We start from the raw sequence: 27,932 nt of genomic DNA on the forward strand, positions 1-27,932 counted from the left end.
TACTTGTCATTTGTTTAATAGTAATTTCAGACCATTAATTTTATTTGCGTAAATGACAGTTCTGACTGATTAAGTTTTATAAAAGTTATTGTAAATAATAAATAGTATTTATAGTTTCTGCTCAATTATAAATTGCAAATTACAATTTACACTTACGCTAATAGTTGATCACACTATTGGTTTGAAATTTTCTGACACTGAAACTAAGTTCTAATGTATAGGTAATCATGAAAAATATAATTTGTGACACTGGATAAAACACGATTCCAGACTTCGGATGATAGCCAACTTCACCCTGGTTTGAAATCGTTTTGTTTCATCTCTTGTCACACAATATACCATTAATTTTACATACATTTTTTAAAATCATTCTTTGATCATAATATAAAACTATATTATATTTATTGTTCATAAACAAACATTTTTTATATAATTTCTTCAGTTATTGTGTATATGTATATACTTATGTACATCAATTTATTACAAAAAAAAAAAAAAAAAGCAAAAAAAAAAATGATAACCTGATCGTGACTGCCATAGTTGTCATCTTGTTACCTTGATACACTTATATATTTGTACAGAGATATCGATATAAGAATTTACGAGGTAAAAATAATCCGATTTTCCCACCATCCCTTAAGAGAAACTTTATTTATTTTCTCTGCCTCTATATTTATTTATCTTAAAACTTTTGTTAATTCTTAAGAATCCATCAGTCACACAACACAAAATAGTTTTTAAGAGATAAATGTATCGCTACTCAATTTCATAATTGTAATGAATAGTATAATTCGACTGTGTAATTTTAATTATTATATATTTTGATGACAAAACGATCAAATGTTGTGACTACAAGTACAATTTTACAGAAGACCGACAATTGTTTACTACTTTATATTGTTCATATAAATTTTTTAACATTATAGAGTGTGAATCTTTAAGCACACGTGTTATGATATTCAATTTTTTATCAAAAGATACTTCAACTTGGAAATGAAATTCATAATTTTAATTCAAAAGTTAACAGTTGTTATATTTAGTTGTTTTGTCATTGATATATTGTCTAGAGATTTTGTTTATAATAAATCGAATACATAAATATGGACAATTAGTTTCTGCACATTATAAATTCGATTTGTTAATATCGATTTAAGAATTATTTTATATTTTTAATCATTTATCGAAATTGTAAGATAGAATCACATAAAATTTCATAATTATTATTAATGTTTTTAACAAATGATAAAATAAAATATCTTGTGTGAATAAAACTAATATTAAGCATAATAATTTTTCATTACTTTAAATTAAAATAAAGCAAAGAAAAAAAATCTGCATTACAATATTTATTAGCTGTAATTACTATAATATTTGATTTCCCTTTAAAGAAATATAGTTTGAAAATTTTCTTTTATAAAACAACTTTTATTATGATTTAAGATTAATCTTTTTACGTATTTTTTCTTAATGGAGTGCATTTCTTTCTTAGTAGCATTGTCTTAAGCAAATTAGTTGACAAGTGTCCTTCAGCAAGTTTCTTACGGTAGATTTAAACAAGACTTGAAGAAGATGTATTTCATAAGTATACTTACCAAAGATTTCATCGTCTTGCTTAAAATTCTTCTTGAAGACTTACGGAAATCTGTAGAAACCGTTTGCAGCAATTCTTAACCAATATGTCTACTATATATCAATGTTAGGTCAGAGTTGCTGCAGAATTGCTTAAGATATCGGGTTTCTTTTTCTCCAAATCACTCCAAGCTTAATACACAGTACCTATAGCTGACCCAGTAGTCCTCATTTAAATTTAAAGTGCTACAAATTAATAATATTATCACTCGAATATTTAGTGAGCGCCACTTCATGTATTTGTATATCTATATTTAGTAAAATTTAATAAACATAGATATAAAAATACATGAGTGATCGGGTACTAGTTCCCTGATCGGGTACTGGGCCTCTTATTACCTTACATAAAGAAATTTTCGGTAGAGATATCCCACTCTAATAAAAATCATTTCTTAATTTTCATAGAGAAAAAAAATGAATAAAACCTAAATACCAAAACATAAAATAATTTAATTATAAAGCTTCAAATTAAATTCATTTCCTTCTTTAAATACTTAATGTTTAATCAATAAAATGAATTTAATTTGTCACTGACAGTTGTTTAAGTTTTCGACAATTTGAAATGATCTTTTGAAGTTAGCAGAAAATTAATGATACTGAAGTTAGCCGACGTCTAATAATCTTTAGATTTTTTTTTAAACAATAAATTATAAAAAAAAAAAATTGAAAAAATTGCACCTATAGATTTATTAATTTTCTATGCGTGCATTTATTAGTTTTCTTTTTTTTTTGTCATTGATTTGTTGAAAAAAAAAATCCAAAAATTATCAATTGTCTGCCAACTTCAGGATCATGAAAATTAACAATTTTAAAATTTTTTTTAACAAGTCAATGACAAAAAAATATGCGTATAGAAAATTAAAAAAACTGTAAGTGTAATTAAAAAAAAATTTTTTTTTCTATAATTCATCATTTTAAAAGAATCATTAAACGTCATCGGCTACCTTCAGTTTCATAATTTAATAACTTTATAAAGTAAATAAACAATTAATTGCGATTTATTTATATAAAACATTATTTATTTATTTTGCTATTTTGAATATATAAAGTAGAGACACCTATAAATAAAAGATATTCTACATATTATTTATTTTAAGGTTAATATCTAAAAAATTGCGGAGATTGTGAGATAAAATTAATCTATAATTTAAAGAACTTTTATTTCAATATGATCTTTTTTAAAAATTAAACTGTATTATGAATGTTCAAAATATTACCAAATTACGATTAATAACATTCGATGTAACTAATACATTACTAAAAACATCGGTAAAAAAAAATTATATTGATGTAAGTTCAAAGCATGGAGTTTTTTTAGAAAATCCAGATAAATTAGCATCAAGTTTTAAAAAACATTTTTTACTTTCGTGCTCTAAATATCCAAATTTTGGACGTTCAGAACTTGGTTGGGAAAATTGGTGGAAAAATGTTGTCCGCAGCGTTTTTAAGGATCAAAATTTACAAATATCTGATGAAAAAATAGATGAGGTAATTATGATAATTCTGAATGTAATTGACAAATGGGAATTTTTTAAATTTAAAAATAAAGTATGAATGTAGCCGATATCTGACAATTTATAGATTTTAAATAATTAAATAAATAAATTAAAATAATTAAATTAAAAAAAATGCGCCTATTGATTTTTCAATTATCTACATACTTATGTATTTTTTAATTTTTATTTTACTTAAAGTTTTTTATTAATTCAAAAATTAAAAAAATTTCCAATTGTCTGCTAATGATACTGAAGTTAGCCAACTTATAATAATTTTTCCATTATTTTAGAAGCTATAAATTATAAAAAAAAAAAATTTTTTAAATTACACCTGTAGTTTTTTTAATTTTCTACATGTGCATATTTTTAATTTTTTAAAATTTTTGTAATTTATATGTTAAAAAAAATCTAAAAACTTTCAATTGTCTTCTAACTTCAGGATCTTTCGATGTGAATCGTTGTCTGCTACATTGACACTCATAAAAATAAATAAATAAATGAATTAAAATAATGGAATTAAAAAAAAAAATGCGCGTACTGATTTTTCATTGGATCTAAATATGCATTTTTTAATTTTAATTTTATTTACATTTTATTTATTTATTCAAAAATTAAAAATTTATTCGGTTTACATTCAATTAACTTATTTCAAAATTCAAAGAATTGACAAGTATCAGCTACATTCGCACTCATTAATCATTATGCGTCTTAAATTAATCAATTACTTTTATTTATTTAATTATTATTATTTTTTTTTTAATTTTAGATAGCAACAGATTTAATAAAATACTATGGTACAAATAAATGCTGGGAAGTATTTCCTGGTGCTTTGGATATTCTTGAATATTTGTATAATCGTAGAATAATTTTAGGAGTAATTTCAAATTTTGATGAACGTTTAGAGTCAATTTTAATAAATACTCACCTACGAAAATATTTTTCATTTATTTTAACGTCTTATATTTACGGCAAAGAGAAACCAAATATTTCAATATTCAATGAAGCCTTAAAATTAGGAGAAAAAAAATTAGGCGATAAAATATTACCTGAAGAATCATTACATATAGGCGATAATATAGACAATGATTACAATGGAGCAAAGAATGCAAGATGGAATGCTTTTTTAATGGATCATAAGTATAAATTTGAAGAATTTGAAAATACATCGCAATGTCAGCGTTTTAATAGCCTCTATGAATTAAAAAATCATTTTAAAACTATTTTGAATTGAACTTCAAACATTATTAATGTAAATTTAATTGATTATGACTGTAAATTGATCTAAATCATTGATGACTGTAAATTATTTATAATGATAGTGTAAATAGTTAATAGATAAAATAAAATTTAAATTATGAAAGTAAAATATTGTGCGTCTTTTATTTGCTGAATTTGTTACTCAATCAGTCTTTTAAATTTTTTTGAATAAAAGGACTACGGCTTTACTGATACAACCAATTTATCACACAAATGACATCAATTAATATATCATTGTATATAATATACTGAACAAAACCCTACGAAAAAACAGGCTGCTATGAATACCAATTTCGAATAAAAACTACGTGTTGAATGGATCCAAACACAGAATCTTTAAACTAGTCAATGAAGTTTCTACAGAAGTCAGTATCTTTGATAGTTTATATAATAAATATAAATTGGAAGTTTTCAAGTATTTACAGAATTATGTGAGCATTAATACATATTAAAAAATTAAAGAATTTAAGAAAGCACTGTGACTTAATCATAAGTAATATAAATTTACTGACATATACGGCCCTGTTAAATGCAACAGAAATGTCTACAAAAGAAAAATCAGATTGACTAAAAGATAATTGGCGTATTGTCAGGACGAGTGGGTGGAATGATATCAGCTAACGTTTCCGTGTGATATTTTGTATCCGCTGTCTTTTTTAAACATGACAATTTTTTTTTTTTTTTTCAAAAGTTATTACAAAGTTTTAAAACTACAAAGTTTCCATTTACCACGCAGAAAAAAAATCTCGAGTCAAGAAAATTTTGAACAGCAAACGTTTCAGAAACCAAGCCAAGATTTTTTTGAGCAAAAAAAATCGTCTTGATCAGCGAAGATTTGTATTTTATCGGAGAAAATTAAGGTTTTGAAAGAAATTTTTTTGAATCAAGAATAATTACTTTCAGTCGAATTTTTTTTTTTTCTCTATATAGAAACGTTTTATAGTTTTCTAAAGCACGTACACAGAAAAATATAATTTCTTGGCGCAAAAAATTTTGACTCGTCCCAAGAAAATTTTCTTGGGACGAGTCAAAATTTTTCTTGAGCCAAGAAAACTTTTTTTCTGTGTAAAAATAAAAATAAATCAAAAACGACTACGGAGAAATTACTGTACTGTACTGGTGGTACAGTAACTTGCTTACTGTAAAGGGCTGGGAAAAATCTGTACGGTATGGACCGAGTATGTAGAGTTGTATAGTAGAATTATGAACTGAAGCCTCTCTAAACACAGAGAAATAAAATAAGCGTACGAGTAAGAGGGAGATAAGAGAAAGTGAGATGAGATGAAGTGCTCACAGTGCTCTCGCTTTAAGTTAATTCTTTAGGTTCGTGCTCACAATCCCTCAGCTACGCCTTCAGTTTCTGCTAGCTAGAAGCAAGATCAAGTTCTCAAATAGTTTATACATACATACATACAAAAGTACTTGTGCTTAGTTGACAATAAAGTTATATTTAAAGTTACATATCATGTACTTGGTCATTTGTAGAACACATTCAGAAGTTATATAGATTTCAGGAGTTTCCTTTTAATCTATTAAATTTCTCCTACATGTGAGCATTTTTAACCAATGAAAATTTTTAAATATATACTGAATAAACAAATAATTATCACTTACTCATTTTTAAAAATATAAACATTCTTTGGACGTAAGTCCTTATTGCGGGGGAGTAAACTACCGTTAAAATTCTGTTCATTGCTTTTATATATATATATATATATATATTATACATATATTTATAAAGTTAAACACTGAATTAAATAATGCACTATTTATTTTTTTTTATTATGCACAAAAAAATATTTTCTGATTTTTAAATCCTGAAAATAAAAAAAAAATTATTTTATTTTATTTTTTTAGACATATTTAAAAGTTTTGAGATAAGTAAAAAATCATTTTAATGGATTGTAAATGATAAAAATACTATCTATTACTTGGAATGAAAGCATAGGGAAGAAAAGCAAAAGCGTGGGAGCACAAGTTCATCAGTTTAGAATCAGTGAAACATTACATCCGTTACTGAGTGAATTAATAAAATTTTAAATATTTAAAATTATTTAAATAATACTATTTTATATTTAAATGAAATAATTTATATTTATTCGTGGAAGAATGAAGTTTCCTTCGTTACGATTTTTTTTTATAATTATCTGCATATTTGGTGGAATTGTTGGTGATCCTGCTCCTGCTGAAGATTTTTATCATCGAACTCCATTAAATCACGATGAAATAAAGTGTTACGATGACTTTGGAAAAGCTCAGGTAAATTATATAAATTAGTAGGGTAGAGGTATCGTTTTTGGACACTGAAAAATATGATTTTCAAATTAATAGACAATTAACAATTTTTGAATTTACTTTTCAATAAATCAATTAAAAAAAAAAGAAAATTCAAGATATGCACATGTAGAAAATTTAAAAACTTGTAGGTGCAATTTTTTAAAATAATTTATCGTTTAAAAAAAAATTAAAAAGTTGTTAAACGTTGAGTAACTTTGGATCATTTGAAAATTTAAATAAAATAATTTGTAAAAGACGCAAAGAAAATTCAAAAGAAAAATTAAATAATATAAAAAAAATCGTTTAGAAATGGTTCAAAATCAGCTTTTTCTGAACACTGAAAAAAATTATGAAACCTAGCACTTTTAATAGAGAGACAAAAAAAATTTACAAGAGTCTAAAAACGTTAATTTACAATATTAAGTCCAATTTTTTTTTCTTTTATTTTCTGAAATTTGAAAATTGTTTAAAAAAAGTTTGTCATTGTGTTACGTTTTAAATTTTAAAACAGCCAACCCTTTTTCAACAACCTTTTTTACACGGGTAATATTCAAAATTTGTACAAAAATACTTCTTCCACTGGTAAAATAGAAATTTTATTTAATACTTTCCCATTAATTAAAATAAAGTATTAAATATCCAAAAATGGAACACTCTATCTAAAAGTTCCCATAAGATCCATTAAAATGGGTCATAAATCGCATAGAAACCAATAGGTTTGTTCTGTTTTCTATGGGATTTTTGATCCGTTTGAGTGAATTCTATGGGAACTTTTGAATTGGGCAGTGACCCCGTTGAACTTTTACTCTATTAATTATTTAAATTATTATATAAAAATAAATCTTTATATATTAAATAATGTTGCATTACCTAGATACTTGCAATCTTGGTGTAACATTTTTGGTACTTATCATTAAATTATGTTATATTTTTTTTATTAAATCATTGGATGTATGGTAAACGAGGGGTTATCGTTTGCTTCTTGAATTGCTTAAACTCTCTTAAAGATAAGCGGAAGTAAATGATATAAAATTGATAATACCGTACATTCATAAGCTTTCATAAGTCATGAGTAATAAAAGTTTAAATTCTGCAGTTTCCTCTTACAAATATATAAAAATTTCTCATAAACTAAAACGATAACTTAATTTTTATCAATTAATACATAACTGATAAATTTTTGTTATTTAAAAAGAAAATAATAATTTTATTTTTGAATACAGTGAAGAATAAATAAATATTTTATATACGTTAAAAAAGGATTTCTTTGCGCAAAAAATTTTTATCCGTTCCAATAAATTTTTTTTTATTATAAATTGAAAATAAAAATTTTCTTAGAGTAATAAAAATTTTTTTGCGCCAAGAAATCATTTCTTTTGTGTAGTAGCTTATAATTGTTTTTTTTTCTTTCAATTAAAATATAATGAAATTAATTACAGCGATGTATTCCGCCTTTCGAAAATGCGGCTTTTAATATTTTAATGGAGGCAACAAACACGTGTGGTCAAGACGGTAGACCTACGGAGTTTTGTAAGCAAACGGGAGTACATAAAAAATCGTGTGAACTTTGTCGATGGGGTGATCATCCAGCGGCTTATCTAACCGATCATGATAACAACGATAATGCAACTTGGTGGCAATCAGAAACTATGTATGAAGGGATTGAATACCCTAATCAAGTTAATTTAACTTTAAAACTTGGTATGTTTTTATTTTTATTATTTTATTTGTCTTTAAAAATAAAAGTAGTTAATAAGTAAATAAATTACTTATTGAAGCTAAATGAATAGGGTTTCTATATATAAAAGTTTATCTCAGATAAGAAAAAAGGTCATACTCACAGACCCTTAATCTCAAAGGTCGATTTCTTCCATCTGCCGACCATATGTTTTTTTTTTTCTCTTTAAAAAACAATCTTGAGTAAACTAAGTTTTAGTATTACATTGGCGTAGAATAGATTTTTTAAACCCTCCCATAATTTTTTAGGCAAAACCTTTGACATCATATACGTACGTGTATTATTCGAGTCACCAAGACCTGAAAGTTGGGGAATCTACAGAAGAAAAAATGATAAATCAGATTGGGAACCATATCAATTTTATTCAGCAACTTGTAGAGATACTTACGGACTTCCTGATGCAAAAGAAACTATTCGAGGAGAAGATACTCGGGTTCTTTGTAATTCAGAGTACTCAGATATTTCTCCTTTAACTAAAGGAACTGTTGCGTTTTCAACTTTAGAAGGAAGACCATCAGCTTATCAGTTTGATACTAATGCAGCTCTTCAAGTACGGATTAATAATGTTTTTTTTTTTTTTTTTTTTTTTCAATAATGAGATATAATAAAATAAATTAATATTTTTTTTCCTCTTTTAGGAATGGGTACAAGCAACAGATCTTAGGATAACACTTGATCGTTTAAATACTTTTGGAGATGAAGTATTCGGTGATGATCAAGTACTTCGATCTTATTATTATGCAATAACTGATATTGCCGTAGGCGCTCGTTGTGCTTGCAATGGTCATGCCGGAGAATGTATTAATTCGACTAGTGCTGATGGAACAATGACTCGCAGAATTTGCCGGTAAATAGTAATATATTATTCCTTTTAATAATTAAATAAATTTTAAACATTATTTATTAATTACACTGAGAAAAAAAAATATTTTCAAATCATTGTCTAGTGTCAGCACAAGAAATTATGCTATTAAAAATTTTAGATCTAATATATTTTTCCTGCAATTTGATGATTTTATTCAAAATACTTTCTTAAGTTCATTCTCAGAAACTGCTCCCCCCCCACACTTTTTATAAATATTCAGTGACTTTTAATTGTAATGACGGTATTCAAATTTTGATAATTAATTAAAAAAAAGTTGAAGCATTAATTGATAAAAAGGCAACGCACTTGCAATTTCGCCGACATAGATTTTTAAAAAAATTACTCACAGTTATAATCAATTAGGAGTCAAACGAAATTTGGTAAATAATTCAGTTGAATTTTCAAGAAAATTTAATAATTCGAATTTTCAAATTTTGGAGACTAAAATTTATTTAACAAATTTTTTTTTACTCCTAATTGATAGCAACTGTGAGTAATTTTTTTAAAATCTATATCTTGGTAAAATTGTAACTGCGTTGTCTTCTTTTCAATTAATGCTTTAATTTTTTTGAAATTAATTAATAGAATTTGAATACTCTTATGACAGTTCAAGGTCACTGAAAATTTTAAAAGGTGCGGTCACCGTCTAAGAATGCCTTTAATCGAAGAAATTCAAGCTTATTTCAAAACATCATGATTTTTTTTTGCAATAGTAAATAAATTTTGATTTTAGGGCCAGTTTTTTAAACCGGATTTATTTTGATCCGGGTTTAAATTACTATTACTAGTATATCTATGCATTAATTATATAAATATACCAGCAGTAATATTTTAAACCTGGATAAAAAATGAAATTATATCGATTTTTTACTCGAGAAAATATTGTTTTTACAAAAGTTATTTTTTTCTCAGTGTACTACTAACTATTAAAAAAAAATTATTATCACAATAGATGCGAACACAATACAGCAGGTCCAGACTGTAACGAATGTCTGCCGTTTTATAACGACGCTCCTTGGGGTCGTGCAACACTGAGTGACGCTCACGAATGTAAAGGTAAGTTAAAAACTTATGTGATGGTCACTTTGTTCAGAGGATGAGTTTAAAAAAAAAAAGCATGAGTGTGTGTCCAACATTGTCAGGGCACTTTTTACGACGCTCCTTATAAAGTGCATTGAGCACCAGCTTCTCCATATATGTCTGCAACGATGATTCTAAACGAAAGGAATCGATTGCTGTGAGAATACAATTCTCAGTTTACTAGTAATTTTCTTAAAGTAATCAACCTGTGATTTTAAAATATTTTATGTAAAAATGTGGTATTCATTTTTGATAATTGCTTCACTTAATTGTGCTCTGATAAATCCTACTTTGGCTTACTGGAGTCGAATGTCAGCGCGTTATTTTAAACCTACTCGTGAGTTTTGTGTTGATAAAAAATCTGCAGCGATACTTTATTACTTGTTGAAAAAATGATAATTATTGTTTATAAAAAAATTGAATCAAAGTAATAAAATTTTAAATTTTTTCAGCTTGTAATTGTAATGGATATTCGGACAAGTGTTACTTTGACAAGGATCTTTATGCACAGACAGGTCATGGTGGACATTGCATTGAGTGCAAAGCTAATCGTGCTGGTCCTAACTGTGAAAAATGTAAAGACAATTATTATCAACGTGCTGAAGATGGTTATTGCATTGCTTGTAATTGTAATGATATAGGTAATAAATTAATCTATATTAAAATATTTATATTATTTTAGTAGAACACGAATTGAAGAAACGTCCGATTCGTATCGAATAAAATTTATTTGTAGGTAATATTTCACTGGTTCCAAGTACCAACATCTTCAGACGAGATTCTACAATATATATTATAAAGAAATTTTTTAAGATTTAATGATAATTTTTTACTTAATTAATGTTTTAACATTGCATTGAAACATTCAGTTAGTTATAATAAGTTGACAGTTATAGACCCAAGTGGTGATGTCTTAAGCAAGTTACTTGATGAATGTCTTTCAGCAAGTTTCTTACGGTAGATTTAAACAAAACTTGGAGAAGACGTATTTCATAAGTATATTTGCCAAAGATTTCATCAAGTCTTGCTTAAGATTCTTCTTAAAAACTTACGGAAATCTGTAGAAACAGTCTGCAGCAATTCTTAACCAATATGTCTACTATCTATCAATGTTAGGTCAGAGTTGCTGCAGAATTGCTTAAGATATTGGGTTTCTTTTTCTTCGAATCACTCGAAGCTCAACACACAGTACCTCTAGCTGACCCAGTGGTCCTCATTTAAATTTAAAGTACTAAAAATTAATAATATTATCACTTGATAAAATTATATCGAATATTTAGCGAGCGCTACTGAATTTACTAGACTAATGCTGAATAGACAGCTCACGAAATAACGAAATAAGGATGGTCATGTCCAAGTATCTTAAGCAATTCTGCAGCAAATCTGAGCTAATGCTTCTTAACAGATTTACTTATCGTATCTTACGGAAGTATCTTACCTCAGACTTGCCCAAGACTGATGATGCAGACTTGCTGAAGACTGAAAAAACAGATTTACGTAAGACTTCCTTAAAAATGCTACTACGAGATATTCTACTTACAATAGTATTCATTTAAAAAAAAAAAAAAAAAAAACTATAACTTTATTTTTAAAAAATTATAAAAATTCTTTTCTTTTAATTTGAAAGCTAGTAAGTAGAATGTCTGTGACTGTTAGCTTATTGTAACTAATTGAATGCTTTGATGCAATGTCAAAATATTAATTACGTAAAAAATTATCATCAAAATCTTTAAATTTACTTTATATTATATATTGTAGAATTTAATAAAGATGCTGATACATGGAACCAGCAAAATGTTACAAATAAATTAATTTTATTCGACATAGATCAGCTGTGCCTTTAATTACACTCTAACAAGTACCGATCAAAACAAATATACATGTTCCACCAAACATATATAATTTGAAACTATTAACAGTAAAAAATAATAACAACAATTACTATATTTTAAAATAACGTGAAATAGGGTCTAGGAGCCTCCAGTGTAACAGTGAAGGTAAATGTCAATGTAAACCAGGAATAACCGGTGACAAATGTGATCGTTGTGCTCCAAACAATTACAATTTCGATTCAATCGGATGTACTTCTTGTGACTGCAGTGAAAAAGGATCATTGGGCAACGAACCAAGTTGTGATTCCGTCACCGGTGCATGTTCTTGTAAAGAAAATGTCGAGGGTAAACGCTGTAGAGAGTAAGTATTTCACAAACATAGACAATATAATTAAATATACAATCTATTAACTATTTACTTAATGTCAGATGTCGTCCAGGATTCTTCAACTTGGCTTTAGAAAACGAATTTGGCTGCACTCCTTGTTTTTGTTACGGACATTCATCAATTTGTCGGCCAGCAAATGGTTATTCGAAAGTCGTGATTGAGAGTATGTTCGTACGAGGTAATGAACGTTGGCTGGCAAGTGTTGCCGGCAATAATCTTCCTCTACATTACGATGCCGTAACACAGACAGTATCTGTAACAGCTCCAGATCGTGACAACGTTTATTTTGTCGCACCCGATAGATTTTTAGGAGACCAACGCGCGTCTTACAATCAATACTTATATTTTAATTTGAGAATCGGCGAGACAGATCCGACTCCAACGGCTCGTGATATTATACTAGAAGGAGGCAACGGTGAACAGATAACTCAGCCCATATTTGGTCAAAATAATCGCTTGCCTACGGTAACACCTCAAGTTTATAAATTCAAACTTCACGAGCACGCTAATTACGGCTGGCAACCCCGTCTTTCAGCTCGTGCTTTCATGTCCATTTTATCAAATCTTACGTCGATTAAAATCCGTGGAACTTATACTCATCAAGGCCGTGGATTTCTAGATGACGTTGGTCTAGAGACAGCACAGCGTGGCGCAGCAGGTGAACCTGCTGACTGGGTAGAACATTGCCAGTGTCCTCACGGTTACGTAGGACAGTTTTGTGAATCTTGTGCTCCTGGATTTCATCATGATCCGCCCAGTGGTGGTCCATTTGCTCACTGTGTTTCTTGTAACTGTAACGGGCATGCCGATATTTGTGAAGCAGAGACGGGTCAATGTATATGTCAACACAATACTGCTGGTAATAATTGCGAATTATGTGCACGAGGATTCTATGGTTATCCATTAAAAGGAACTCCAGATGATTGTCAAGCATGTCCATGTCCTGATAATGGACCATGTATTCTTCTGGGTAATAATCCTGACCCTATTTGCTCAGAATGTCCCATAGGTCGCACTGGTCCCAGATGTGAGACGTGTTCTGATGGATACTTCGGAAATCCCGACAAAGGATTAGCATGTCGTCCTTGCGAGTGTAATAACAATATTGATTTGAATGCTGTACGAAATTGTAATCAAGAAACTGGAGAATGTTTGAAGTGTGTAAATAATACTGCTGGTTTTCATTGCGAAGATTGTCTTGCTGGATACTGGGGCGATGCATTGTCTGATAGAAAGGAAGACAGTTGTAAGCTGTGTCAATGCTACCCACCAGGAACACTAGAGACAGACGTCGGAGGGATTGAACCCTGTAATCAGCTGACCGGATACTGTTCGTGTAAACCCCACGTTACGGGAAAAAATTGTGACAAATGTGAGGATGGATACTATGATATTTTAAGTGGTGAAGGCTGCACTGCGTGTAATTGTGATTCCGAGGGATCTTATAATCGAACATGTGATGCTCTTACTGGACAGTGTCAATGCAGACCCGGTGTAACTGGAAAACGCTGCGATGCTTGTCAGCCATATCAATATGGATTCGGTCGAGAAGGATGCAAGCTCTGTGATTGTGATCATATTGGATCTCAAGATCTACAATGCGATGCTTATGGACAGTGTCCATGTTTAACAAACGTTGAAGGAAGACGTTGCGATCGTTGTAAAGAAAATAAATATAACAGACAGTACGGATGCATTGATTGCCCGCCATGTTACAATCTTGTTCAAGATGCTGTCAATTTGCATCGGCGACGTCTTGCTGATCTGGAAAATACTTTGAAAAAAATAAACAGCAGTCCAACTGTTATCAAAGACTTAGATTTTGAAAAAGAATTAACTAATGTTGAAAATCGAGTCAAACAACTTTTGCAAACAGCTAAAGCTGGATCTGGTAGTGAGAATAAAACGTTAGTGGAACAGCTTGATGACTTACGGGATCAATTAAACCAAATTGAAAAGATTTCACAGAGTGTTGATGTCACATCTCAAGATGCAAGACGAACAATTAATGAAGGACTTACGAGTATTGAAGAAGCTGAAAGTGTACTGGATAAAATTCATGAGCAATTAACAGAAGCTGAAGATTATTTAGCAACTGATGGAGCTACAGCGTTAGCTGATGCTAAAAAACGTGCAGAACAAGTTGGTCAGCAAAATAAACAAATGACTGAAATAGCACAGGAAGCTCGAGTTCTTGCTGATTTGAATATCAAAGAAGCTAAAAAAATTCATGTATTAGCAGAGCAAGCTAAAAATACGTCATTGGAAGCTTATAATTTAGCTAAGAAAACTATAACTAAATATTCGAATATCAGTGAAGAGATTCGAGAACTGGAAAATAAATTGGAATTACTGACAGATCGCTTTAGTGAAGTTAAAAATTTAACTTCGACTGCTATCGCCAAGTCAATTGCCGTTGAAGAGGAAGCGCTTCATTTATTGATTCTTGATCTCACTGTTCCTTCTGTAGATATAGAAAAACTACAGAGCCAAGTAGACAATGTTAATAACGAGGGATTGAGTATTAAAGAACGTGCGCAATTATTGTTGGAAGAAAATGATGAAATAATGAGTGATTTGATTGAGAAAATAAGAAAAAGTGAGATATTGTTGGAGAAAGCGCAAGACCAACAAGCAGCTACTGCGGAATTGTTGTCGGACGTTGATAAAGCCAATGAAAAAGCTAAGGATGCATTGAAAAGAGGCAATGCAACATTGATTGAAGCACAAGAAACTCTTAAGAAACTCGGTGAGTTCGATGCCGAAGTACAGAGGGAGAGAATTAAAGCTCAGGAAGCTTTGAAAAATATTAATGAAATTCGGATTATGGTTGAGGAAGCCATTGAGAAAGCTGATGAAACACAAATTATTTTAAATGGCGCTGAAAATAACGCGGCAGGCGCCTGGAATATTACGGCAGAAGCTCAGAGGAATGCTGATGATGCTGGAGAAAATGCTCAGGGAATAAGAACGGAAGCTAATAGAACTAAATCGGAAGCTTGGCGTTTGAGTAATGAAGCTGATAAACTTCATACCCGGGTGGAAATAACTGATTCGATTGCTAAAAAGTATGAAATACGGGTTGGTGATGACGTTAACTTAACTAATGAGGTCAATCATCAAGTGGGACAAGCAAGAAACCGAGTTGTTCTTGCGAGTCAAAAAGTTGACAAAGCTCTGACAGAAGTATCAGAGATAATTAGTGAGTTACAAGATCTCCCGGAAATTGATGATGCTGATTTAGACCGTCTTGAGGAACGTTTAATCGCCGCTGAAAAAGAAATAAAAGCTACTAATTTAGATGAGAGAATTCGTGCGTTGACTGATTCGAAAAATTTACAAACGCAGTGGGTTAAAAATTATGAAGATGAGGTCAATCGTTTACGCATTGAAGTTGAGAATATTGATGATATTCGGAAAGCTTTACCAACTAATTGTTATAAACGTGTTCGTCTTGAGCCATAATTTAATTAAGTACTTTCCTACTTTTTTTTTGTTTTGTGCCATGAGTTACTTAAAAGTTGTATTCACGGAGCTCTTACGGCAAAAACATCACAGAATCTCATATAATGATACAGTTTATCTATAAGATCCACATCTATATGGCAATATTGTGACAGCAGGAACCCTAGTAACATTCTTAAGGAAGTATTACGTAAATCTGTATCTTCAGTCTTTAGCAAGTCTGCATCATCAGTCTTGGACAAGTCTGAGGCAAGATACTTCCGTAAGATACGTTAAGTAAGTTTGTTAAGATGCATTAGCTCAGACTTGCTGCAGAATTGCTTAAGATACCTGAACATGGCCACCCTTACTTCGTTACTTCGTGAGCTGTCTATTCAGCATTAGTCTAGTAAATTCAGTGGCGCTCACTAAATATTCGATATAATTTTATCGAGTGATAATATTATTAATTTGTAGCACTTTAAATTTAAATGAGGACCACTGGGTCAGCTAGAGGTACTGTGTGTTGAGCTTGGAATGATTCGAAGAAAAAGAAACCCAATATCTTAAGCAATTTTGCAGCAACTCTGACCTAACATTGATATATAGTAGACATATTGGTTGAGAATTGCTGCAGACTGTTTCTACAGATTTCCGTAAGTCTCTAAGAAGAATCTTAAGCAAGACTTGATGAAATCTTTGGCAAGTATACTTATAAAAAACGTCTTCTCCAAGTTTTGTTTAAATCTACCGTAAGAAACTTGCTGAAAGACATTCGTCAAATAACTTACTGAGGACAATGCTACTAGGACAGCTTCTTTGAAAAGTTATACTTAAGTAAGAGTTAATATCGCTGTATTCCTTATCGCCATTAGTCAGAGTTACTCATCATCATTAAATGTTCCAACTGTGAGTTGCTTAATTTTATAAAATATTGTGACTACCTTGATCTTAACAAAAAAAAAGATGACAGACAATCGATACAATATCGAGCTCAATATAATATTTCTTTTTTACAAGATATTTTTATAATAAGTGGTGCGAATTGACTAAATAAAAAGAAGAATAAAAAATTAATCTATAGAGCAAAAAAATGAATAAATCCAGTGAAATATATTCTTTGTGTAATATGATTCAGAAGTTTGCTATAAACGCGATGCCAAAGACTTTTATAATAACGGAAGCCGAACATTACTTATAATCTGATTCGAAAACGTATTTTTTTTCTCGCAATAAAAAGTATAAAAATAATTAATTTACTTTATAAATATTATATAGATATACTTAATGTCAATTATCATTATGCTTTGTGTAGACATAACATAAATTTTATCATCAGTTTTTTTTTTCATTTTATCATGCTCTTAAATAATACACCGTGCTATACTTTATAACGTTTTTTATGAGATAGAATATTAGAATTCATTTTATATAAATAATTATTTAAAAAAAAAAGTTATGGATGTATGTGTAATGAACAAATAAAAAATCTATAATATAAAAAAAAGTATATAATTAATTGTATTGCTAGTAATACTAGCATGCTATTTTATGAAACTTTGCCGTAATTACTTTTCATAAAAAAATGTTGGAAAATCCAAAAGTGCACACCTCAATTGCTCATGATATTTATTAATATATTATTTTTTTCATATTTGATTATATTGTTATTTGAATCATTTTTTACACTATTAATTATTATTTAAGTTTTAGTTTATTAACTTTATTTTTTTTTAGTTTTTTCTTTCAGTTTTTTTTTCCTTTTGGCTATGGTTGAAATTGGCTGGATAATGTTTGTATGTAAGTTGATGCAATTCAACTGCCGTCATCTGAATATAATTTGACAAAAAAACTTGCCGTCAATTTGAAGTAAAACTTCTAATCAACTTAATGTCATTATCTGACAATGAAATTTGAAGAGTCAAGTTGAATTCAAATTACAGACAATTTACTGTCAACTTAACTACAACTGTTTGCTCTCCATCATTTGCATTTAAGTTGGCTTCAGAATACAGCCGTAACTGTCAACTTACTGTTGCCAGTTACTGTTGTTTTTTTTTTTTTTTCAGTTTAATTTTTATTATTTAAAATTGTTTTTAAATATCCCGCTTTTTTCATAGATGCCGCTTTATATTTTTCAATTCTACTGTCACACTAGTACTGCTGCCAGTAATTGGTAAAGAAAAAAAATGATAAATGGTAGCTAAATTTTTCATAGATTACCGGTTTTAAGTTTTTTATTTACAATCAAACAAAAAAGATTTAAATAGTAATTTTCAAAAGGGTCGTTGTGACAATAGATACGAAGCTAATAAAAAAAAAATTAGACCAATTTATATTTTTCGAAAGTTACCGTGTTTCCGAAGATTCATACGTAACAACTGACAGCACTGGATTTTGAATTAAAATAATTCATTTTAAATCAATAGAATAATGAATCGACTTAATACCGAGACGAAATTATTCCTTAATAAATTATCTTTGTGCTAGTATACAATTTAACCCACTTTAATGTAAACAAAAACGTGTAGAGATGATTTAACGCTAATGAATTAGTCGAAAAAATGATTTCGATCGTTCTCGCTTGAGGTATTCAAAACTAATCGTATGTTTATATTTAATTTTTCCACAGTAAATTATCTTTCTTTGCCTTTTCCTACAGTTTTTAAATTGCTAAATTTATTTTTAAACAAAAACTCATAGTACTAGACATCCGATAAATTAATTTTTTTTGTAAATAAATCATATATTAGTTTTAAAAAATAATTTTATGCACCTAAAGAATATTAAGATTTTCGCATGCATTTTTAAAATTTTATTTAAATTAATATTTAATTTTTTTGATTTTTATAAAAATCTCGTGTAATATAAGTTATGAAAAATATTTTGTGTTTTTCACTTATTGACTAAAACTCCTATTTTTATTTTTTATTTTATTTTTTTCTAAATTTTTATATTTTTAAGATGAAACTAAAATTTAGGTAGCAATTGATTGAAATAGAATTAAAATTAAAAGCAAAATTTTAAGTGAGTGTGGATGTGGCAGATATATGAAAAATTTTTAATTACAAATGAACGAATTAAAAAGATAATAAAAAAATTAATAATTTACAGTTATTAGCTACATTACACACATACTCTATAAAACATTTAAAAGTGATGAAAACTAACAGATGCAAAGTATCAATGTCAGCTAAAGATAAAGATTTAAGTGAAAAAGGATAAAATAAATTAATAATAAATATTTATTTAAAATGTTATGAATTAAAAACAAATTTTAAAGGAAGTTTGAGATATAGGTATTATTTAATATATACTTATTAATGATTATCTTAAATTTCCGATAATAATTATTATAATGAAATTCTATTCTTTTTGTTTGATCAGATTTAATAATATTCACTTGATTATAAATAAAATAATAAGTAACACCAAAATAGCAGTCAACACTCCGATAGCTACCCATTGTCTCCGATCTAAAACAAACGGAAAGTAATGTCGCATACGTATTATCTTTAATATACTCATTAATTTCATTAGTATTTTATTATACTTATGCATGTATATATTAGGGTGGCTCAAAAAAAACTTTGAATTTTTTTTCGGTCCTTTTTTTCACCCTTTAAAAGTTAGTGTACAGTAAAAAAAAAAATTGTCGATAAGTTCGAGCCGAAAAATTTAAGCTGAAGAAGTCACTCAAGAATTTTGAAAATTTTAGAAATATAAAAAAAATGATGTTATTTTTTTTTTTTAAATTCTTTCTTGCTACGGTGAATGCTACTTCATAGAAAGTAGATGATTTCTGGATAATTTTATATTAAAACATTAATTTTAAAAGGACGCGCAAGAATGTCCAAATTTTTATATTTTTGAGCGAATTTTTAAAATATATTTTTATACAGGATTTGGGATACTTTGTATGTAGTAGCATTTGCCGTAGTAATAAAAGAAATTTGAAAAAAAGAAACATTCAAGTTAATATTTTTTAAATTTTCAAATTCTTAAATTACCGCCTCAACTTGAAAACAACCTTTTTTTTACAATAAACTAACTTTTTGAAGAGAATACGCAGACATTTTTAGTAAAAATTACCCAAAAAGAATGATACTGTGAGGACATGTGGTAAATATTTGAATTTTTCCCATGCACATTGTAAAATATACTACTCGATAGCATGTAGATGAAGTGCAATTTCTACTAACATCATACTAAAAATTCAATTACTGGCTAAATATCCTGATAGTTCCAAACTTTATCGATAATTTCAACTCAAAAATTTTCTACATCTAAAAATAAAAAAAGAAAACATTTTTTTGAGCCGCCCTAATACACATATGAATATATATTTTTTCTTATTCATATCTGTAAAATTACAAGTTAATAAATCGACCACAATCTGTTATGTTTACACCAAAAATTTATTCTCATTTAAATTTCTATGGTATCATAGTAAAGCCGGACCATGTTGGCCACCTAACGGAAATTGAAATAAACACATGGAAAAATTACTATGACTACAGTAAAATTGACAATGATTATATCACGAATTACTGTAACCATTGTAAATTTTACTACGATCAGAGTAACTTTTGCATGTGTTCATTTCAATTTCCGTCAGGCCAACATGGTTCGGCTTAACTATGACACCGTAGTATTTCAAACAAGAATAATTTTTCCGTGTATGTATACGATTTCGTTTAATTGAAACGTTTTCTTAAACTAAAATATGCGATGTAATTATAACGTAATTGAATAATTAAAAAGTTTCAATTGTACATAATTAATCATACAATTGGTCTTTACTTTAACTATCTTCTAATGATATTTTTTTTTTTGCTCAAAATTAACTAAAATTTTTCTACTAAATAATTTTACCAGGCTACTACTTTACGTCAAAAAACGTAGTGATTAAATAAATAAACATTGTATTTTAAGTTTTTTTCAAGTACTAATTATCATATTAATTATACATTGATATTATCACACAATTGACATTTAATTTTCATACGAATCACTCTATATTATTATTTATATTCAACATTTAATCCCATCTATATTCTTAACTTATTGTTTGCTGGAGGACAGTGAGATCTTTTAAAATTATTATCTAAAAACAATTATTTTTCTATTAATTAATTGTATTTTCTTTCTAAAAATATTTTTGAAAATTTTATTAAAAGAATTTCATACTGATTTTCATGTCTCTTGAGGAGATTCTCAGACAGTATCCTTCACTTTTTTTAACATTCGATGACTATAAACTGCCGTAATCATATTAAAATTTTATTAATTGATTTAAAAAGAAAAATTAAAGCATTAATTGAAAAAAGACAACATATACAGAAAACAAAGATTTTTTCGCGCAAAAAAATTTCTACTTGTCCGAAGAAATTATTTGCATTATGAATTGAAATAAAATATTTTCTTAGAGCGAGAAAAAAATTTATTGTGACAAAAAGAAATTTTCTGGTCCTAAGAAAATTTTTGTTTCTATTTAAAATGCAAAATATTCTTTCTCAAGAAATTATTTTTTTCTGTAGTTACAATTTTGCCAAAATAAAAATTTGAAAAAAATGACTTACAGTTGTTATCAATTAGAAGTTGAACGTAATTTGATAAATAAATTTTAGTCTACGAAATTTGACATTTCGAATTATAACATTGATATGAAAATTTTATTGAAATTGTAATTTTTTAATTAATGCTTTGACTTTTTTTTCAATTAATTGTTATAATTTTAATAGTTATGATACTTGGTAGTATTGAATATTTTAAAAAAGTGAGGGTATTGTCTCAGAATTTCTTTAACTATTAGTAAATATTTATTTTAAAAATAATAATTTTATTTGTATGTCATAATCTGATTTTTAAATTAAAACTGATAACTTTTATTAATATAATATGACATTTAAAATCTATGGTTTAGTATTTTTTTCAAATAATTAAAAAAAATAATAGAACTCATAAATTCCTATAGTTCTAATCGATTTTAATTAATAAAATCGATAATTTAATTGCGCCCTAGTCAAATCACTCAAATAGTACAGTATTTATAATATTTTATTTTTACTATTTCTTATTAAGATGGATCGGGTCTTTTTTTTTCAAAACAACTGAACATTTTTTAATAACAAAAACGTGTATTGTCAAATTATAGAATAATGCATCGAAACTCGTTCTCCACTTGGCGTTTAGAGTTTTTGTTTTAAACAAATGTTTGAACAAAAATAACTACCGACCCTCCTTAATTTATATTAATATTTAAATTATATATGAATAATTGTAAAATCAAATCTGTATATTCTTATTGCATAACACTTTGGCAATATTTTATTGTTTATTTTTGGCGCTGTAGGATAAGAGATAAGTGTAATCTAGTGTCATAAATACATTTTTGTTTAACTTACTTCTATAATTATAAGTTTTATAATCACTAATATTTTTTTTTGTGTTATAAAATCGAATCGATTAAAATAATTTATAACAAATAACTCAATTAATAATAAATAAAATTTTAAAAATATGAATTCATAAAATTTCAAGATTATCAAATTATAAATTAAATAAAGAGTTTTTAGTTATCATTTTACAGGAAGTATTGCGATATTTAAAAATTAAAAAACTAATTTTTAGTTCAATTCTTTAAAATAAACTAATTAATTTTTATTAATTAATTTTAATTAATTTAGATAAATTTTTATTGATGTTTTTGTCAAACCGAAAGTATTGTAATAGATAAAAAATGAGTTTTGTATTTTGGCAAAACAGTTTAATTACAACTGACATGAAAACAAAATCTTTTTATTTTTAATTGGCTTTATCTTAATAATCTGCTAATTAATTTTAAAAATCTACGATATCAAGTCCATGTACTGTGTAAATAAACCCGAATAATAAAAATATTATTAATGCAATTAAATAAAAAAATTTGACTGTCAGTACATTATTCAGACAAACAATTAGTCATTGATAATTGTACTTATATTTGGAGTTAATGTTAAAAATAATTTCAATCGATTAATCTATCAGTTGTGAATTAAAAATTAATAAAAACTAAAAATATAAATTTATTTAAATGAAATTAAAAATAAAAATTGACTAGTTTATTTTTACTCAGCTGAACATAAAAAACAATTCGTTATTGTAGTGGAAAATGTGGATAAAGGCGATGTTTTATTAGGATAAACTGAGACATTAGGACATGAAGCAGCTGTAGGAGCAGGAATGTAGTTACTATAGTTACCATTACTCATGTGAAGAACCTTGGCCATTTTTTTCATTGTAGCATCCAATTTAGAGTCTGTTACTTCCATCTCATTACCAAAATCATCTAGCATACTGTAATTAAAATTTTTATTAAATGTCAAAAATAAAAAACAATTTTTTATATTCACCACAGTAAAAAAAAAGTAATAATCATAAATCGGTACATTTAATCACAGTTACAAGCATATGGCTGTGTTACGTTCCCATAAAATTAATTAAATAAATAAATATAATTTATTTAATTATTATTTTATTAAATTCAATTTCTGATCCGTTTGAACGGAAATATTAAGATTTTTTAAAACGTCGACGCAGTCCATCCTTAAACAAATCAGTGTCTACGTAGATGAGAATTGGACTGCCTCGATGTTCCCATAAGGAACCTAAGATGCAATACTGTATTAATGTTAAAATTATTATTTATTTATTTACGCTACCTGCATTTTATAAATTATACATATTTAAATTTTAATTTATTATATGAACTATCAAAAATACTGACTTTTGTAAAAACTTGGTTGACTAGCTTAAAGATTCTATGTTTGGGTCAATTCAACGAGTAATTTTAATTCATGGTTGGTATCTATTAGCAGCCTGTTTTCTCTTAAGGTTTTGTTTGGTATATTAAGACACACCTGTGCTAATATTTTAGTTGATTCAATCACATCATTGATTACTTTATGGAAGAAGCAGTGTTAAAAGTTAATTCTGCAGTGTTAAAAGAAAATCAGTTAGGCTGAGAATTTAGTAGAGGCTGGTTCTCTGCTGAATCCGAGCTACCGGTCTGTCCTTTTTTCACTCCATTAATTATACAATAAATCTAAGATTGATTCTAAATCAATCTAACCTGATTGGAGCCAATTGGCAGCCCAATATTTTCACCTAAACTGACCTATCCATAACCCTATCGCTATCTAGGGGCGAGTGCTTATTAGCAGTTTCACCCTGTCCCATAACACTGAGCACTCAACAGCAGTTCGGGTTTCCTGCCGATTTTCCTACGAATAATTCACCTGTTACTATAAATAATAATTATATGAAGTTAAAATACGAATCGAAAATATTTAAAATCACGAAAATTAATAATAATAAAATAATCGACGACCAGGACTATTGACACCCAATGAGGCCACAACCTGGACGTTGCTGACAATATAAACATTTAAAATAATACTGATAAATTTTCAGTACGGAACAATTGGTATTATTTAATGTTTATTTCGATTATTAACCAACGTTTCGTTTATTTTCCAACTTTGTCAAGTACTGAAAGACAAGAAAATTATAAAATTTAAATTTACCATCTTATAAAAAATTTTTTCTTAACTACTAGTACAGAGATTTAATAGCTAGATTAAATTACTACTAGGTCATATTTGTATATCCTTGTAACTGTGATTAAATGAATATGAATCAATGTAATTGCAATAATAACAAACTTACACAGCTTGTTCATCTAGCTCAGAATTAATTTGTCTTGATACAGTTTTCAAAGTTCCAATACTCTCACCAATCATATCTAATTGATCATCTTGTTGTCTAATCATTTGGCCTTGTTGTTGTAAAGTATTTTCTAAAAATTGTCGACTAGGACTATCAAGTTCATTTTCTAATTTACTATATTTTGTAGTTCCATGATTAACTGGAGCACGAGTTGGACTATTATCCAGCAACGGCTATTAAAAAAAATATTGTTATTTATAAATATCAACCGAGTAGAGGTAGCATTCTTGGCCACTTGAAGAATTTAAATAAAATAATTACGATACCGAAGTTAGTAGACAATCAAAAGTTTTTTTATTATTTTTTTCAACAAATCAATTACAAAAAAAAAACCTTAAAATATGCACATGTAGAAAATTAAAAAAGCTATAGGTGCAATTTTTTGAATTATTTTTTTTTTTATAATTTATCGTTTCTAAAAAAATCCAAAAATTATTAGACGTCGACTAACTTCGGTATCATAAATTATTTTTAAAATACGCAGTGACAAAATTAATTTTTAAAATTTGTACAGATACTTTTATCACATTAGTAAAATATAAACTTTATTTTATATTTTGTAATTATTTTAAAATAAAGAATTAAATGTCCAAAAGTAGAGAAGTGGCCGAAAATGCAACTTCTACCCTATAATGTAAATAAATTCATAACCCAAAAATTAATAAATAGTAGTTGTAAATATAAACCATTATAATGTTAATTTTCACAAAAGAAAATATATGATTATATATATTTCTTAAATTCACTGATAGCCTAATTAAAAATTTATCTTTACTATTTGATATTTAATTTTAATAACGTATGATATATTCATGGATATTTAATATAAAAAAAACAAACATCTCAGTGTAAACATTTTTGCTGTCAAGTGTCAAGTTAAAGCTATTGTCGTAGATGGCGCGAATTTTAACGTCGATGTTTGTATAAATACAAATATTGTTGTCATGTAGCGTAATGAGTGCATACTTGAAAATATTTCACTAATTATTACCTGTCTAGCAGTTCTGTCGCGATCTCTTCCACGGCTGAGGTTCATTTTATCTTTCATGACCTAAATAAATTAATAATTAAATATGAAATTATATAAAAATATACAGGAAAGTAATGAATGTTAGTTTTGAAATGAATAAATAATAAATTTATCAACATTTACCTTGACCTCGTCTCGTGTGTGATCAATGAAAGCCCTTCGGAAATTTAATTCTTTGTTGTCAATTTTAAATCTATTAGGATTCATTTCCACAATACGTGATTGTTAATTGTTAAGGAGCAATTAATTAATTGATTAATTAATCGATTATCTTAGTAGCATTGTCTTAAGTAATTTACTTATCAATGTTAGGTCAGAGTTGCTGCAGAATTGCTTAAGATATCGGGTTTCTTTTTCTCCAAATCACTTCAAGCTCAACACACAGTACCTATAGCTGACCCAGTAGTCCTCATTTAAATTTAAAGTGCTACAAATTAATAATATTATCACTCGATTAAATTATATCGAATATTTAGTGAGCGCCACTGAATTTACTAGACTAATACTGAATAAACGGCTCAGGAAGTAACGAAGTAAGGGTGGCCATGTCCAGGTATCTTAAGCAATTCTGCAGCAAGTCTGAGCTAATGCATCTTAACAGATTTACTTCACGTATCTTACGGAAGTATCTGATCTCAGACTTGTCCAGTACAGACTTGCTGAAGATTGAAGATACAGATTTACGTAAGACTTCCTTAAAAAAGCTACTAGGATAATATTATTAATAAAAAAAATTAATTATTTTTTTTAAAGCCTGATATAAATTTATTTTAGAAAGGATATCAATTGTATCTTCCAAATCTTCAAGATCCCATTCAATAGAACGTAAAGCGTTTCTTAACTCTGTGGTGGTCCACTCCAATTCTTCTTTGGAGACCGGAAGTCCTCCAGGTCCTACTCCATTTGGTGTTACGACCGTGACATTCAACTGAGAGTCGGTCCAACGACCATACAAACCGCGAGTTTTATTTAATGCTCTACATACTTCGCTACAATAAACAAAAATATTTCCTGTTGTAATTATTATTGATTTCTATGTGATTTTTTTATCATAACAGTTTTAAAAACCCTGATTAAACAAAACGATTTACTCAATCATAAATGTATATCTATAGAGTAAAAAAATTGAATTATTTTGAATTTTTTTTGAATCATTTCTAATCATTTTGAATCGTTTTTTTGAATAAATAAAAAAATAAAGTCTATAACAATTAAAGACAAAATTCATTAATAGTTGCAACAAATACTTGAAAAAGAAAGTTGTTTAAAAATAATATAATTTTGTAAAACCAACAGAATGATCTATATAAGTATAAGGTTTCTTTTGAGATGTGAAAAAATTTGAAATAAAATGATAACTTGTAAATAAAAACACTTACTCTTTGACGACAAAGAATGGGTCTTCAAGCGTCATTCCTCACCGGAATTTAAAAGGGCGGCCTGGTTCGCCGTCTTACGTCTCTATCAGAGATCTCACTTATTTGTAATTTATCAATCATCGGTAGATTTCAACAGATTTTATCAAAGTGAAAATTAATAATAATAAAAATAATAATTACATTAGCATTTATAAGTAATAATTGCTACCGAATTAAAATGATACTCTGTATTTTGTACAGTGTAAATAAATTAACAAAAATATAAACAATTAAATGAACAATAATTGATGTTTTGCATTTATACAAACGAAAAAAAAAATTTTTTTATTAACTTTAAGTATTATTATGACGTCTGTACGACGTCCGCTACTGCAGACGGCTATTTTATTCGATTTTGACGTTTGCGCAAAAGCACTTCACTTTGGAAAGCACACAAACATCTATTGATCCTTCCGTCATAAGACCAACGAATAATAAAAGAGAGATAAATTGTGATGGAAAGTAAGAAACAGAATAGATATGAATGTATTTGCAATATCATTTGACTACAGCGCCGTTGAAATTTCAAAATTTTTACATTTATTTCAAAATTATACTAATTCCATCTCGAGTGGCACACTTGGCTGTGACATCTACAATATTGCAGCTTTAAAGCTTTTTTTTTTTACTTATCGATAAGGCACCAAAATATTGTTAAAAAAATTAGAAATTTATGTCATCAAAAAAAATAGCTGCTTAAATGACTTGA

At 27.8% G+C, this 27,932-nt stretch overlaps 3 protein-coding genes across 6 annotated transcripts; 2 read left to right on the plus strand and 1 right to left on the minus strand.

The window, feature by feature from the left end:
• The first annotated feature begins 2,742 nt into the window (after positions 1–2,742).
• Positions 2,743–4,457, plus strand: LOC103579834 (rhythmically expressed gene 2 protein). The gene is made up of 2 exons (XM_008561382.2): positions 2,743–3,117; positions 3,892–4,457. The coding sequence occupies exons 1-2, from the start codon at positions 2,827–2,829 to the stop codon at positions 4,354–4,356; spliced, it is 756 nt and encodes a 251-aa protein (XP_008559604.2). The 5' UTR covers positions 2,743–2,826; the 3' UTR covers positions 4,357–4,457.
• A 1,236-nt stretch (positions 4,458–5,693) lies between these two features.
• LOC103579835 (laminin subunit gamma-1) lies at positions 5,694–17,451 on the plus strand. Of its 2 annotated transcripts, none has more exons than XM_008561383.3 (9): positions 5,694–5,931; positions 6,240–6,641; positions 8,099–8,360; positions 8,646–8,947; positions 9,036–9,244; positions 10,215–10,318; positions 10,795–10,983; positions 12,310–12,535; positions 12,604–17,451. In XM_008561383.3, the coding sequence occupies exons 2-9, from the start codon at positions 6,492–6,494 to the stop codon at positions 16,025–16,027; spliced, it is 4,866 nt and encodes a 1,621-aa protein (XP_008559605.1). In that variant the 5' UTR covers positions 5,694–5,931; positions 6,240–6,491; the 3' UTR covers positions 16,028–17,451. The 2 variants fall into 2 exon arrangements, with proteins under 2 accessions (XP_008559605.1, XP_053596288.1); XM_053740313.1 differs by lacking the exon at positions 5,694–5,931 and adding an exon at positions 5,957–6,027.
• Positions 17,452–19,299: 1,848 nt separating this feature from the next.
• LOC103579837 (syntaxin-6) lies at positions 19,300–27,669 on the minus strand. Of its 3 annotated transcripts, none has more exons than XM_014445418.2 (7): positions 27,185–27,666; positions 26,589–26,794; positions 25,929–26,023; positions 25,767–25,826; positions 24,716–24,948; positions 23,250–23,344; positions 19,300–19,482 (listed from the first exon to the last, which is right to left on the minus strand). In XM_014445418.2, exons 1-7 carry the CDS (start codon positions 27,217–27,219, stop codon positions 19,406–19,408), a joined length of 801 nt encoding a protein of 266 aa, XP_014300904.2. In that variant the 5' UTR covers positions 27,220–27,666; the 3' UTR covers positions 19,300–19,405. The 3 variants fall into 3 exon arrangements, with proteins under 3 accessions (XP_014300904.2, XP_008559608.2, XP_008559606.2); XM_008561386.3 differs by lacking the exon at positions 19,300–19,482 and adding an exon at positions 20,951–21,113 and having other exon boundaries at positions 27,185–27,669; XM_008561384.2 differs by lacking the exon at positions 19,300–19,482 and having other exon boundaries at positions 22,796–23,344; positions 27,185–27,669.
• Between the last annotated feature and the right edge of the window lie 263 nt (positions 27,670–27,932).

Source organism: Microplitis demolitor, chromosome 6, assembly GCF_026212275.2.
Source record: "Microplitis demolitor isolate Queensland-Clemson2020A chromosome 6, iyMicDemo2.1a, whole genome shotgun sequence".
Lineage (NCBI taxonomy): Eukaryota > Metazoa > Arthropoda > Insecta > Hymenoptera > Braconidae > Microplitis > Microplitis demolitor.

Coding starts and splice junctions, on each gene's coding strand:
- LOC103579834 (XM_008561382.2), top strand. CDS start 2,827: ATGAATGTTCAAAATATTACCAAATTACGATTAATAACATTCGATGTA. Junction 3,118..3,891: donor CTGATGAAAAAATAGATGAG/GTAATTATGATA, acceptor TTTTAATTTTAG/ATAGCAACAGATTTAATAAA.
- LOC103579835 (XM_008561383.3), top strand. CDS start 6,492: ATGAAGTTTCCTTCGTTACGATTTTTTTTTATAATTATCTGCATATTT. Junction 6,642..8,098: donor ATGACTTTGGAAAAGCTCAG/GTAAATTATATA, acceptor AATTAATTACAG/CGATGTATTCCGCCTTTCGA. Junction 9,245..10,214: donor ATGACTCGCAGAATTTGCCG/GTAAATAGTAAT, acceptor TTATCACAATAG/ATGCGAACACAATACAGCAG.
- LOC103579837 (XM_008561384.2), bottom strand. CDS start 27,219: ATGACGCTTGAAGACCCATTCTTTGTCGTCAAAGA. Junction 25,827..25,928: donor ACACACGAGACGAGGTCAAG/GTAAATGTTGAT, acceptor TAATTTATTTAG/GTCATGAAAGATAAAATGAA. Junction 24,949..25,766: donor GCGACAGAACTGCTAGACAG/GTAATAATTAGT, acceptor TTTTTTTAATAG/CCGTTGCTGGATAATAGTCC.